This window comes from Rhopalosiphum padi, chromosome 1 (assembly GCF_020882245.1).
Source record: "Rhopalosiphum padi isolate XX-2018 chromosome 1, ASM2088224v1, whole genome shotgun sequence".
In the NCBI taxonomy this organism is placed as follows: Eukaryota; Metazoa; Arthropoda; class Insecta; order Hemiptera; family Aphididae; genus Rhopalosiphum; species Rhopalosiphum padi.
The window spans coordinates 27,007,526-27,022,867 of NC_083597.1; the positions used below are offsets into that span (position 1 = coordinate 27,007,526).

The 15,342-nt window shown below is 26.8% G+C and overlaps 2 protein-coding genes and 1 long non-coding RNA gene across 6 annotated transcripts in view; 2 read left to right on the forward strand and 1 right to left on the reverse strand.

Moving 5' to 3' along the window:
• LOC132917005 (lachesin-like) overlaps window positions 1-15,342 on the forward strand; it is a 109,549-nt gene that overhangs the window by 13,037 nt on the left and 81,170 nt on the right. The window lies entirely within an intron of this gene.
• LOC132918112 (uncharacterized) lies at window positions 874-2,159 on the forward strand. Its single transcript, XM_060979212.1, has 2 exons — window positions 874-1,191; window positions 1,898-2,159. Exons 1-2 carry the CDS (start codon window positions 880-882, stop codon window positions 1,988-1,990), a joined length of 405 nt encoding a protein of 134 aa, XP_060835195.1. The 5' UTR covers window positions 874-879; the 3' UTR covers window positions 1,991-2,159.
• Window positions 3,810-15,342, reverse strand: part of LOC132917007 (uncharacterized) — a 58,931-nt gene continuing 47,398 nt past the window's right edge. Inside the window, exons 2-3 of the long non-coding RNA XR_009660234.1 lie at window positions 4,838-4,996; window positions 3,810-4,044 (exon numbers count right to left, since the gene is read on the reverse strand). This is a non-coding gene — a long non-coding RNA (uncharacterized LOC132917007). The remainder of the gene's footprint in view (window positions 4,045-4,837; window positions 4,997-15,342) is intronic.

Below are 15,342 nucleotides of genomic sequence, written 5' to 3' on the forward strand. Positions count from 1 at the left end.
GCAACCAATCATATTATACCTTGTCACTATTAATTCACTTATGTTCAGATATGGTGTGCCTACTTTTGATGGAAAAGGGAGAAATAATAAAATGAATAAGGTTAAAAAACCATACACGTCTATTACAATAAAACATACACACACATACATAATATTGTATGACCTTTCTGCGATATCGCCAAAATACCTCGTCTATTTGTTTAAATTGTTACCGTGACATAACACATATATGCATTTTTTTTGGCAGGATTTTCATATTTGAATAATACATAAGCAAATAAAAACGCCAGAAGACAGTTTTAAAGAAGGGAGAATAAATGTACAATAAATAAGGCAATAAAATGAATGATTTAAAAATTTCACAGTTAGATATTTTTTCTTTTATAATATTTCTTTGTAATTTGTACTTATTTCATCCTAGGAAACACAATACAATTGATTGTATCTTGTATCTATTATACAAATAATAATAAATGCATTGTTTAAAAAGTCTTGTTTTTATAAATATAAAAAAATTAATAACATTTTCATTGTCAATTTAAATTTTAAAATATCAAATATTAATATAATATCGTGTTATAATGTTTATAATTGATGTAGAATGTTATTTTCAATTGTTTAAAGAAACTTTTTTTTAAAAGCACAATAATCTAGGTATTTGCATAACTGATAAACAAAACGAACATTAAAAACAACAATACCTATATATTAATAAATTATATTTATTTGTTTAAATATAGAAAACTTTGAAATATAATAAAAACACACGTATTATTATCGTTATATCGATTTTGCACAATTTTTTGTCATATTATGAACTGTTTTTAAGTCTTAGTAACGCAAATTTAATAAATAACATTTCAAATAAATATCATAAAAATGAATGCCAAGAATAATAAGTTAAATTTCATCCGTTTAGGCAGGATTTTAGAGTTATCATTATACCCGTCTTTGGTTCGCGTGCTTAGCGAGGCACACAAGGCGGACGCTATAAGTTATAATCATAAGTTTCGCAAAATTTTCATGAATAGACTAGCTGAAGATCTATGGTATAATAATCCATTATATCCAGAACGCGAAAGGACATTGGTTTGTAGCATGCCATTTACTGCGGTTAGTAATGACTTGTTACGAACACCATCTATATTTTCTTGGGGTATATCACGAGATCAAGCGGCTATTATTATACAGGTAAACCTATATTCAGTATTCCGATTATAAGTGTTAAATTAAAATATCCGTTATAACTTAAGTAAATAACAATAATAAAATGAAAATTAAATACAAATGAATATACAATTAGTATTATTATATTAATACCTACATATTAATATAATCCATAAGAAATTTGAAGTTTGTATAAAACTAATATAAAAATATTTAAATTTGTTTTATTTATGTGTATAAAATTATTGATGCATTTTTTTTCGAGTATAAATTTATAAATAAATAATAATTAGGTTAGTATTTCATTAATTTTAACTTAAAATGTTATTAGAAAATACTAATAAAATACAATTTTTAGATATACATTTAATATAGTATATATTATAATAATATAATATAAAACGCTAAATACAAAAATGTTTGTATACTAGCCAATAGGAGCCAGAAGGTATAATAAATTATAGTAACTAAACAAAACTATGTAGTAGTTATATCAGAGAAAATTTCGTTTGTTTCGAACTAAATAATATTGTTTTGGAATATTTATACTTGTACGTTTGCCAGATGAGAATCATTACAAAAGGAAAAATAATAAACAAATTTATAAACAATACGCCAATAGCGCTTAATAATTGTATTTTATTTTTGTTTGACGTACAATAGTCGAATTCATTTTTCACTTTTCCTCTAAAGTCAAATTTATCAAAAGAATGATAAACTGTTTTTTCAGTCAGCGTATCGTGCACACATAGTCCGGATACAGCCTGACGTGGCGGAAATGAGGGCTTTTTGGCGAGCATTGACGACCAAAGGCCGCAAGTAGACGTGTTGAACTGTTGAAGTAGTTGCTTTTGTCAACTACTCCAATCAAAAAGAATGAATTTAACTGTAAATTTATTTTTTTTTTTAGCTATTATGTTTTGTACACATAACGCATCAATGTTCTCGAATTTTCGAATCATTACCGTCGACATGCAAATAAAATATCTCCCCTTGCTATACTACGAAAAATATTATTATTTTTTTTTGTTGTCTAAAGTTCTTGCTGATTTCCCCTTTCGAAAGATATAGTTTTCTATTCCCCTTTAGATATTATGTTGACCTTTTAGTTTCATTCACTAAACTACCAATAGGTCTTACAATAATAATGGTCGCTCGGGATCCCTAAGGTGTATTATTGCACAAGGACATTGTGAATGATTCGTTATATGTTCATTGTCCATAGAGTGTAATAATAAAGCATATTATAGAACATAACATAAAAATATAATTTTATATTAAAAACGTTAAATCATAATACGTATAATAACAATAGTAAAACCATAAATAAAAATTGTAAAATAACATTATTTATAACAAAAAAAGATTCGTAATATTATAATTTAGTAATTTAATAATGATTTATTGATTATTTATTATTTTGCATCAAGCTTTTAAATATAGCTAGATTATAGGAAAACCTTAATTTTACCATCCTACTGGCTACTTACACTTACATTCAATTTTATTATTGTATAAATTATAATTTTTAATTTTACTTTGTAGGCGTTCGCCTAAAAAATAAAAATTATACTATTACTTTAACTATTGTAATATTTATTTTTAAATTTACTATAACACTCGCGTTTTTATCTTACTTAGATTAATTTACTTAAAATTTAAAACTTTTAACTGAAACCATAAGTCGTATGAATTTTATTTTGTTTACATTAGTTTATTGTTTTGTTTACAAACTGAATTTTAGTATACTTTTAAGTTACTGTGAGAAAATCACCTAAAAAAATAATTGGACAATTGCTCAGTTAAAACATGACTGACGTTTATAAGTAATCAAATTATATTATCTATTATAGCTGCGTGTTTTAATTTTAGAAACCTTTTATATAAAATATTATGGAGTATGAAAAAAAGTCTAAAAAAATATACTAACTGTAAATAAACATACAAAAGCACAATGATGATACATTTTTAATATTATTTTAGATTACACATCACTCTACAAAATTAATATGAATTTATTTTAAATACTCCGTTCACAAATCAATCAATGTTATGGTATTATCCAGTTTTCATAATTTAATCAAAAGTGTATTTAATAAGTAATAACTATGAATTTTAATGTTATGTTCGAATTTAAATATAATTTGTTGAGAAACGTATGTATAATATTACATTTTTACTTAGTTCTGAATACCTATTTAATGGCAACACATTGAATTCATTCCTTTTATTATTTTAATTTGGTTTAGGTTTATAAATTATATTATTATATTTCGTAATGTTCGTATGTTTGTACTTTCAATCGTTGGTAAACGCAAGAGTGTAATGATATTGACGGATATTACGAGAACTTATACAAATATATTATAATGTTAGACGATTACATATGCGAGCCGCGAGTATCGCGGATTTCGGGCAAACAACATAACGTCAAACGGCGGTGCGTGAGCAGTGTAGTCAGCGGTCGTCGTGGGGAGGGGGGAGGAGAGGGCACAACGCCGTCACGCGACATCGGTGTAATAATTTGGCGGAAGGGGCGGCTTAGCCTTTCGTGGCAATTAACCCTAAATCGCATTATACACCCACCCGCCCAACCTCGTTGCCACGTCCGACATAGTATATATATCTATATTGTATTTACATGTCAGCTCGAATGCTGCTGTAACAAATCATCGCGTACATCGTACCAATTCCTTCTATTACTCGGCTGCAAACGAGTTGTGTCCCAAATACGGAATTGTGTTTCTCTAGGTTTTTTCAGATTGCATGAGTTGTGTCCGGTGGATTTTTCGGAAATACACGAGTTTTGTCTGGTGGATTTTCCGGAGTTATACGAGTTTTGTCCGGTAAATGTTTTTTGGATACACGAGTTTCGTTCTGATGAAAAAATGTATATGTACAAATCTAAATATTTGTCCATTCTCCATTAAAATATTATAACTTACTATACATTTAACTAAAAATAATAATTTAAATAATACATTTTGTTTCGTTATAAACTCATAATATTAATAACACTAATAATAATAAAGTATGTATTTGTAATTTTGCAAATAATAATAATTAATAATAATATATGTTATGAATATATACAAAAATAAACATGAAATAAAAAATCGAAATGTAACATCATATTGTATTTATATACTCATATTAAAAGTTAATAATACTTAGTTAAAAGTATAAAAATAATAATGTATTGAGCAAAAATTTAAATAAAACAATTTTTACAAATTAAATTCTAGAAATTTTTCCAGTTACATTTAAATTTTGATTTAGAAATAAATGTTATTCATGCGTCTTTTTCGATAATGTATCAGTATTTCTAATTTTAATATAAATATCACATTGCAAATTCTCTATGATTTTAAAATAGATTGATAAATATTGGGATGGCTTGAATACAGAATAAGGCATTGAATTAAATTTGAAGTGATATGCTTTTTGTGATGTATGATATTGAACTGGATGATTCTGCTCATATATATCTTATAATATAATATAATACTTATAATATAGTCAATTATCAAGAAAGATGGGTACAATCGTTGTAGTTCTGCTACGTGCACCTTAATATCTCCTTATGATGATAAAATATTATAGAGATAGTAAAATCTATGTATATTGCCTACATTGCATTATAAGTTTTAAGGGCATAGAACTTGTGTACCTGAAAATTTTTTTCTGTCGTTACTCAATTTGTTTACTCCTCTTTTTTGTCAGGACACAATTCGTGTACTAGTAATTTTGTGTTGGACACATCTCGTTAACTGCGCTTAACTCGACACGCTCGAGTCAATTCTTTTATGCGTCTATTTTGTCGTCTGACCTGTGAAACACGAATATGTTTAAGTATAATGTCAGCCATGTGATGTACGAACTATTTTAAAAAAGATCTTATTTTAAATTTATTCGTGTTATACGTGAATTGACGAAAGCTTGTAATTATAAATTATGGTAATGATGGTGTCCATGAAATACAAATACCAGAATATAAATATGGTTTTCAAATTAAAATTTATTATACCTACCATAATTTTGGAGAATTATTATGTACCGCGTGGTTATAGGATTTATTGCGTAAATATGTTAATTTTTTAATCACCGAGAATTTGTGGAAATAGTTGTGTTCCGACGTAATTAAACGACTGTTAACTTTAAAATTGTTTAACAAAAAAACCATTTACATTTAATTTAACTAATTGTCCGTGATATTATCACAACTTTTTTGATAAATGTGTAATAAGTTACAACATATAATATTTTATTGTTAGCAATATTAAATTCAGATTTTAATCTTGCTTCACATTTATTGTTACATTTACATCGTTTTTTCTATTTTCCTAAATTTTATTAATAATATTATGTGATTTTTGAACATTAAAAATATCTTTAGTAATAATATATTATAGGTAATCCAATGAGATTTTTGCTCTGAATGTCTGGTTAATAAGGTAAGACGGCGAGTTCATATTTTGGCACGATTTGTATTACATCTTTGTTTATATTGATTAGACGTAGGTGATGCAATGCCAAAAATTTAAAACGGCAAATTTGAAATTTCTTTTTCTGGGGTAAGAATTTATGAAAAAGTAATAAATAATAATTAATTAATTATATATTGATAAAAATATTTATGTAATCATTTTAATTTAAATTTTTTATTAATCATTTTCATTTTAAATACGTTAAAATATATTTGATTGTATTTATTTTCTTTATGAAATTGTTAATTTTATCTTGTGGTAATTCAGAAAGTAGTATTCACATGTGTAGTGGATAATTTTAGTGAAACTGTTCACTACACCGTTACCTTTATTAAACTTAGTTATCGAATGGATAACTAATGCAGACTCATTTACATTTTTTGAAAAATAATTACATTTTTATAAATAATTAAATTTTAAGTTGAAATAAATTAGATAATTCACGACAAATTCGTATAAAGTTATAAAAATTCTGTTACATAATTTTCATGTTATTTCATATATACTAATTTTATTGATTCGAAAGTTTAACAAAAAAAGCCATATATTTATTTAAAATTATTCACGTTTACTGTTTCCTGCTTGCAAGTAATAATAATATGTTTATTATGTGTACTTATTGAATATTAGATCGTAACATCTACCATATTTATCGAATCATTAAAATGAAAAAACTTCCTGTTACCGACTGCCAATCTACGAACCATATGATTTATAATGGATTTTTTTTAATTCTTCAGTAATGTTATAAATCCGTACAATACGTCAATACCCATAATTCGTTATATCAAACAAAATATTTTTGTCAAACGTATATATATTTTAAAAAAGGTGTAGATAATTAAATGGTAATTATTATGCATCGATCGATGCGGAGACCAGCCAGTTTATGGACGTAGCACAAATTAGTGTCCAGGACAGGGCTTAGAGACAAATAAAAGCAGAACGTCCTGGAGGTACGTTACCGGTGCTCGGAAATTCGTTTTCACGGTTGGCTGACATTTTTTAATCGAATTATGCTCGTTGCCTTTTTTCAGTGGGTCGCGTATATAATAGTCGCTGGCGGCGGCGTCGTGTACGGCGAGAGTGGTTGGTCTTCTTCCACTTTGGAGTTGCGTGAAATTTCTCGCCCGACAACACTCCGACAGTGTTTTCAGTGGCGGCGGTGGTGGTGGTTTTTGGCAAATAATATTTTTGTTCCGGCGGCGTGAGAGGGACGTGGCGGCGGCAACGGCGGTGCCAAAGCGGATCGGTAGGGGTCGTATAAAGTTATATAGGGTGGAAAACTACACAGACAGACGCCAAGACGGACATTAAAAACGACGTCCCCTCGCCGGCTCCACCAACAAGAATGATTCGCCCACGCGCGTACATCGCCGCCACCACTATATGTATACCGATGCTACGTTTCACCGTGCAGGGATGAATCACGACTGAAAAATATAAAAATATTCGTCGATATTTCGTAAGAGACAAATTCGTATATATTTTTATTACAATTTATTATTGTCACGCCCTCGTAAAGTATATTATATTATTATTATAATAATAATCACGAGTCAAACGTTGCTACACAGGGCCATAGCACTGTATCAGTTATTTCGTATTTTCCATTATTATCAAACATATTATTATAATAGTATTTTCATATAATTATTATATTAAAACGGTGTATGTTAATTTACTTCATATTATAGTGTCAATATTGAGTTTTTTTTTATCTAATCTTGTAGCGGCGTTAGTCGTCGCAGTCTTCGTATGATACAAAATTTCTATTTTTGTGCCTTAGTACGAAAATATATACCAATATAGTCTATACACTATATACAGAACTGTATTAATTAATTGTACAGTGTTTATTAAATGTGTTCAAATTTCTCAAAATGTCTTTTTCCCCTTTAAACGTTTAAATATTAAAATAAAAATAATCAAAGACTGTTATTATAATATTACTAATGAATGATGTTACGAATCCTAATTTTTGAGGATGAACTGAACCAAACTATTTTAATTTTATATTGAACATAACTGTTAAAACATTGAAAAATTATGTTAATTTTTATTATTCATATTTATTAATAAATAGAATTAATACTTGTAATACACTATCTATACAATCAAACCGAAATATTAGACAATTGGTTTGGTTTGAATATTTATGGTTGTAATTTTTCAAACCAAAGTGAACATTCCATGCCGGGTGGTTTTGTAAACGAACAGTGTTCGTAACATCTCTGTATAGTGTATAATATAGTGTAATATAATATTATGTCTTATTTGGTTGAATTGATATTGATCCTATATTTTTGTTACATAATGTTTTTAGTGTTTATGGGAATAAACTATTATGATTAATTCGCACGTTATCCAATATAATATTATATAGTATGACTTCATGTGCTGTGTATTATATATGACGAGTTTAAAACGGTCGACGATAACGTGTTCACCGCTGACAGTTCTTTGATCACAGAGTCGTGTATATATATTATATATATATTTGTGTGTATTTGTTTTTGGTACGTGCCATGTTTTGGGCAATGTTCGATTATGTGTTTTATACTACAGCGATGCGTTATTGTTGTTACTCATTTTGTGTAACTTCGTACACACGAGTCTTTGTTTATTTGAAACAATTGTTGGAGGAAGACGCGTGTGCACTGTGTGTCGTTTCTACCTATATATAATATTTGTTGTGCATTTAGTTTGCTGGTAACATTAAGAAGAGATTACTGTTTTCCGATAGAAATTTTTCAGTTATGCGTTGTTGTATGTTTTTAAGGAAACATCAAAATTATTGAAAAAACATAGTGTATCAAAAATGATTCTAATTTTTAGTTCTAATAGGTTTAACAGTGATGTGAGTTTTTTTATGTCTAAAGACGTTTTATTGTAAAGTTCTTAGTATTTTTCGAAATAACATATGAATATATTCGTTAACATTTTATGTTATTTTTAAATTATTAACTGTTTGATAACCTTGGTTACCAAAAAGTCATATCATCTTCGTCTTAAAACAATTTATTATCTTAACAACGATTTTAATTTAATACATTCACTATATAGTGACTTACTAAATTATGTGGATATACTAGATACCTATATTGTACTTTAGAGTAGTTATCTACTTGACGTCTTTTTTAAGTATAATATTATTAGTTATTTATACTTATCACTTTTTTTTTAATTTTGAATACTTGATTTATTTGTGCTAAAATTATGTTTACTCGGGTTTAAATACTTGTTGGCCTTAACCTGTTGAAATTTGGCACACATTTGGGATAAGTTATATGTAATGTTAATTTATTATGGTTTGTAGTTAAATAACTTATTTATTATACATTTCATGTATATGCTCGTAATTATCGTATAACTTTACAAAAATATACAAATATGATTCTGTGTTAACTGTAGTTAATAACCAATTTATTTTTTACATTTTATACTATTGAAATTTAACATTTCATTTTCAATGACTTTTGATAATGGGATTAAAACGAAAGGAATTATTGAGTATTCTAAATATTTTAATTATCTATCAATTGTATTAACATTTAATTTATACTTATAATAATGGTATTTGGGCTTAAATAATTTTAGTATGTACTTAAACAACTATTATCATATTGTTATGGTTCGAATGTAAAGCATTACGAAATTTAATTAAGCTCTAAAGTCTAGAAAATCCCGTAAATTGAACTTTTACTTGCTCGAGAAATGTAATGGCGTATTACCTGTAGGGTACCAAAATTATCCGAGACACGGTTCATTGAATAATTATCTAATGATCCACAAAATCGTTGCTTTTTACAAATAGGGCGATTCATCGAAAGATACTTTTTTCTTTAGGAAAATTAACAACTTTTTTTTGACATCGCATGAATACTTCTACTTTAATGGATACATCGTGTTTGTTTTTATATTGACTACTACAAGGTTGGGCTTGATATATATATATTTTTAATTTTTGAAATTAATTTTAGATAAAAATACATGTAATTTATAATACATAACAAATATTTCTTCACAGATCCCAATTTGAATTGTTAATTGTCATTTATGTTTAATTCATTTATAATTTTAAAAAAAGCATATTATATTTTAATTTCAGGTAGATTAAGTAAATTAAGTTTAAACGATGTTGGAAAATAAATTGATATAACTATAGGGAAGAAGTGCGAATATTAGGTATGCTATAATAGTTTTTATGTGTACAATTTTATTGTACGAGATAGAATTTATAAAAAAAATTACAAAACTCCAGTAGATTGTGTAATATTTTACATAAAATAGATTTTACGAGTAATTGTACTTGTGTATAGGTTATTAGGGATTATTATTGTCGGGTACTCGGGTTAAACTTATTGAGCATTAGATTTACGGCGTGAAATAAAGTACCTGCAGGTATGTAAGAGTTGTAAAACTATTTTTCTTACTGTTAGCATAGTTTTTATAAGTTGATTATTTTATTTGCTTGTACATGCTATGTGTGGGTAGTACTCTTTTTTGAAGAATTCGTAGGTTTGTTGTATTTACAATCTTGTACTATTTTTTTTTCTTACTATCAATTGTATATATATTTATTTATATTAATCAACGACCATAAACCATTTAACAAAATATTACATATTTATTTACACATAGAAACTAATATTAGACATAGTGATGATAATACAAACAATATTATGTAATATGTTTCATATAAATATAAAATATTTAGGCCAATAATTATTTAATATTATAGGTATGTTAATCAATATCATCGTTAACATTACGCTTCTTTTTTTTTATATTATGTACGTATATTGTATAGGTTATGTTTCAGTAGGAAGAAAGTAATTGCCGTCATTTGTGTCTGTAATATACTCGACGACGGACTAGGTTAGGAACCTACTTATAAAGACGATATTATCACCACAATGAATATTAATTTCGTAGACAAGACAGTTTTTATAGTGATGGAACTAATTGTGTGTAAACTGTAGCAATCTTTATATAGGTAGCGCCTTACAACGATACTAGACTCGTGCGTATGGTTAACAACAAGGTCGTGTTTCAAACACACTGCACAACGCATGCATGGAATATTATGTACATGCGGAATACACACGCAGTATTTATAAGCGGGGAGGGTATATATGACGTATACATGGTTTAATCAAAATTAAAAATAAAACCTTCAACCCCCTTGTATATTGTATACAGCGCTATGACGGGTTTTCGAGAATACTGTAAACACGCGGGGAAAATATATAAGACAGTGTTTGTATATACTCCGAAGCGACGTCTAAAATAACTAGGGGAAGCGAAAACGGTTATATAGCGCGCGTGCACCACGATGACAGCTATGGCCGTAGTCCGTCGATGCACATTAGTTTTACACGAGGAACCGATCATTCCTCCTGCACTTAACCCTCCGCTTCATCTTTTTCAAACACACTCACACACACACGCGCGCGCGCGCGCGCATGCATGTATGTTTATATATATATATTATACACGCGTTTATGTTTTCATGCAAGTCAGATTAAATGACTATAGTGAAACGACCGGCGGCGGCAACGACTATGGACAATAAAGCTGCGCTTGTTTAGTTTAACTCATTAGTTTCGTTTGAATGTACATGGACAGGGAGACGTTGTATAACTTTTATATATATATTTATATGATATAGATGTATAGTATTGATTTTGGCGATGACGGCGGCGGGTACGGAGACTGCGAGGATCTGGTCTACGTATCGAACTGTAGTTATAGCGGACGACGATGAGCGATCGTCGATTGTCGTCGCATTGTCGTACAGTTGTTTTTCAAACGATTTCTTTCTCCCCCTCGTATCGCAGGATAAAAGTTAATTGTGTACCACTAGAAATTTGTCTACCGAGGGGTCGCTGCTCCTGAGATAGACGCACATAAATCACTGTCGATATACAGTGTGCTTAACGAAGTAAGGAAAAAGAAAACACGTGTCACCCACTTTAAAGTGCGGGGTTATATTATTATCATAATATGATTATGCGTAGTGATTTGTTATGGCGCCTTTAGCCAAATGCCCAAATGTCATAACTTAGTAATAAATATATATTATTATTTATTCATGTTCTTCAAAAAAATGGAATATAAATTGATCGAAAAAACTTAAGTCATGGTAATACTCTCAAAAGTATAAATTATTTGAATAAACGTTCTCGAGAAGATTGTAGATTCACAATGACAATAACACATCTCATCCGTTAAAACTATAACTAAATAATAACGTTGCAATAATTAATAGTCTATGCTAATATTAATTTATATACAACCTATTATTATGGTTGATTTAAATCTAACCATCATAATATGCACTCAAAACATTTTAAACATTAAATTATTATTTATCTTAAGTTTTGATGAATGCGTTTATAAAATGGCGTATCAATTTTGATAGAAGTATCATGGAATTTCGTTGCAAAAACAGTTTTGTATTTCGACTATAAACAGTGCAACGAAGTGTTATTAAGTTGTCTGAAAAATAATATTATTTACGGGGTGCGCCTGCTTCTCTTATTTATTTGTTTGCCTTTTGAAAATGTTTGTAACTATTTACCAACATTTTTAAACAAAGACATAACATTTTATTTTAAGATCATTAAAATTAAATTTTGTTATTATTATTGATATATTATCTAACTTACACTTAGTTTAACAAGTTTTAACTTATTTTTGTAATGTAATAAAATACATTTCTCGGAATATTACTAGGATTCTGAGTGGAGATTTTCATTATGATGTGTTTTATTTTTATGTCAAAATCGATTATAAAACCGTGTAGACTCTTGAAATTTTTACTAAATATTATAATATTTTGACTATAGTTGACTGTTTAGTTATTTTTAAATATTTAAATTTTTTTCTCTATAAATACTTTTTAAAATAATGTACAAACTTAGTCATTAACATTTATTCCCTATTGGCTATTAGTAATAATAATATAATATTATAATAGTTATTATATATAATAATATATGCGTTGCTTTGGCAGTTTAACCCGTACTGTAATATAAATATAAATAAGTTATAAAATATCTTTAGAAATGGAAACTGATAATTTGTGTCCATTTAAAATCGTTGTTTTTTGTATGCATTGATCAATCATTGTTTAATATTTAACATATCCGTTAAAGTAATCTACTCAATAACAAGGTATCTACATACACATAAAATGTATTATACGAAGAGCTATAATCAATTTAAATTATAAAAAAAAAAAACAATAGTAATAAATTCAGTAGAATATTTTTTGATTCTAGTTGAATATGTGTATAAAATATTAACATAATTTTATTAAAATGAAATATTTTATGTTTTATTTTTTATTTGAAAGTATAATTTTTTAGTTTTCAACAATGTTTTATTTTTCAAAACTGTTATGTTAAATGGAAGAGAGGTGTTCATTTCCATATTTTATCCATTGATTCAGAATCAATAAAAATAAATAAATGTTCCTGAGAACATACATGCGTCATATTACCATATACTGGAAATTGGGCGAATCACTTAGTATGCTCATCCTATTTTTTATTAATTATATGTATCTATGCATTTATTTAAATTCAAAATTTAAGATTTTTATACTTAAAAATCTTATTTTCAATTACTTTAAAATATTTTATCATTTAAACTTTAAAGTACCTAGTGTCTTATGGCAATAATGCAATACAAACTTATTTTTTCAAATAAAAAATGTAAATTATTAAGTACATAATATTATATCATTTTTTTTAAATCCAGTACTTACAAATGTGTCTTTAAAGTTTTAAATTTAGTTAAAAATTCCATAATTCGAATTTGAATTAATATATTAATACAGCCATTACAGGATAAGTTAATGTTGAGCATGCATGGTGAATCAATTAGTATAGGTATTAAAATATAAAATATATGACCACTAATATAATGCATTTTTTAGACTTAGTTTATTTTTTTATGCAAATGTAGTAATACGTATGATATACAGGATGTAACTCGTCTATTTGACATTATTGCATTTGTAATATTATTGCATTTGTCAAATAGACGAGTTACATCCTGTATATTAATAAGGTTTATTAATATCACAATATATTTTATTGAAATAAATTGAAAATACACTATTCGGAAGCTTTAATGGCTTTTAGAGATCTATATTTAGAAATAATGATTTATTATAATTACAATTAAAAAAAAAAATGGAAATTAACAATAATAATAATGAATAAATTTATAATATTTTTTAATTAATAATATATTATTCATATGTATATATATATAATATACATATTTATTTTTATAAATTAGATGTAGGTATTAATAATTTTATGAGAAAGAAATATTTACAATTATCCAAAGAAACGTGTATAATGTTAATGTATATATTAATAAAACGGATTTTTGTGTTATAAAAATTAAATAAAAGTTGATTAAGCCAGCAAGTTATAATTATTTGTAAGCAGTGTTCTAATGACAGTTAATTTGTTGTTACTGCTTAATTTTTTTTTATTTAAATAGAAACGTTTTTTGTATAAAAAATTTAAAAAATGTTGACTAAAACTTTTTATTTGTTATGGTTAAAAATATATATATAGAACGATAATTAATATTTTAAAATATGAAATAAAAGGAATATATATATTATATAATGTTTATTTGGATACATTAATGTGAATGTCAATATCGTAGATATAAGTTAGAAACCACTTAACTTAGTACTTATTTAGGGATAGGTAACAATAAAAAAGTTTCAATGAATAAAAATTTTTAAAACTTGATGAATAATAATTTATTTTATACTATAGATTTTTTTAGAATAATTTTAGCAGCTTTGGATTACCTTATGAAATATACAATAATAGTAAGGAAATAAGACAACAATACATTAATTAATAATAACTAGTCTTCAATAATATCTAATAAATATATTAATTGTTTAACTAACATTCATTATTATTATGTAATTTAAATTTCAAATATAGTAACAAAATTACTTTTTGGTATTTTAAGTAAGTAAAATAATTTTACAGCAAGAATAATTTATTATTTTCATTGGAAATTAAATAAAATCGAATGAAAAACATTTTAGGTAGGTAGGAACGTAATTTAGTTGTTTGAATTTAAAATGTTATACTTTAATTGCTTAGTGCGGTATTTCTTATAATTTATTTGTGCCACAACACATGGCCATGATTTGTGGTTGTGAATGAAAAAAAAAAACAATTATTACCCTTGTTGTTTGGCACAGTTAAATACCAAGAAAAGCGAAATTGAATTTTAAATATTGAGGTTCTTTTTATAGAGTGTGACAACATAAAGCTCTTGAAGCCAAACACTCTATAGTTCGCCGAATAAAACATCTAGAAAATAAGAAATAAACACCGTCGAATTTTGTGCATATCCATCAAATCGGTCACCCATATTTTCATTTGAATCTTTTGAAAAGTTTAACTAAAAAGAAAAAAAATACGAAACCTTTGTAATGTATATAATATGTATATATATATTTTTTTCCTTCGAATTACACGTCATACATGCACACTTGAATACTCTTACAGGATCCAATTTAGGCGTCGCATTTAAAGAAATGGAAATGATTGCATTTAAAAAAAAAAAAACCTTAGTGTTTTCTTTACAGTGTAATTTGTCCGCCAGCGAAAAACGAATATACGCGTATTGC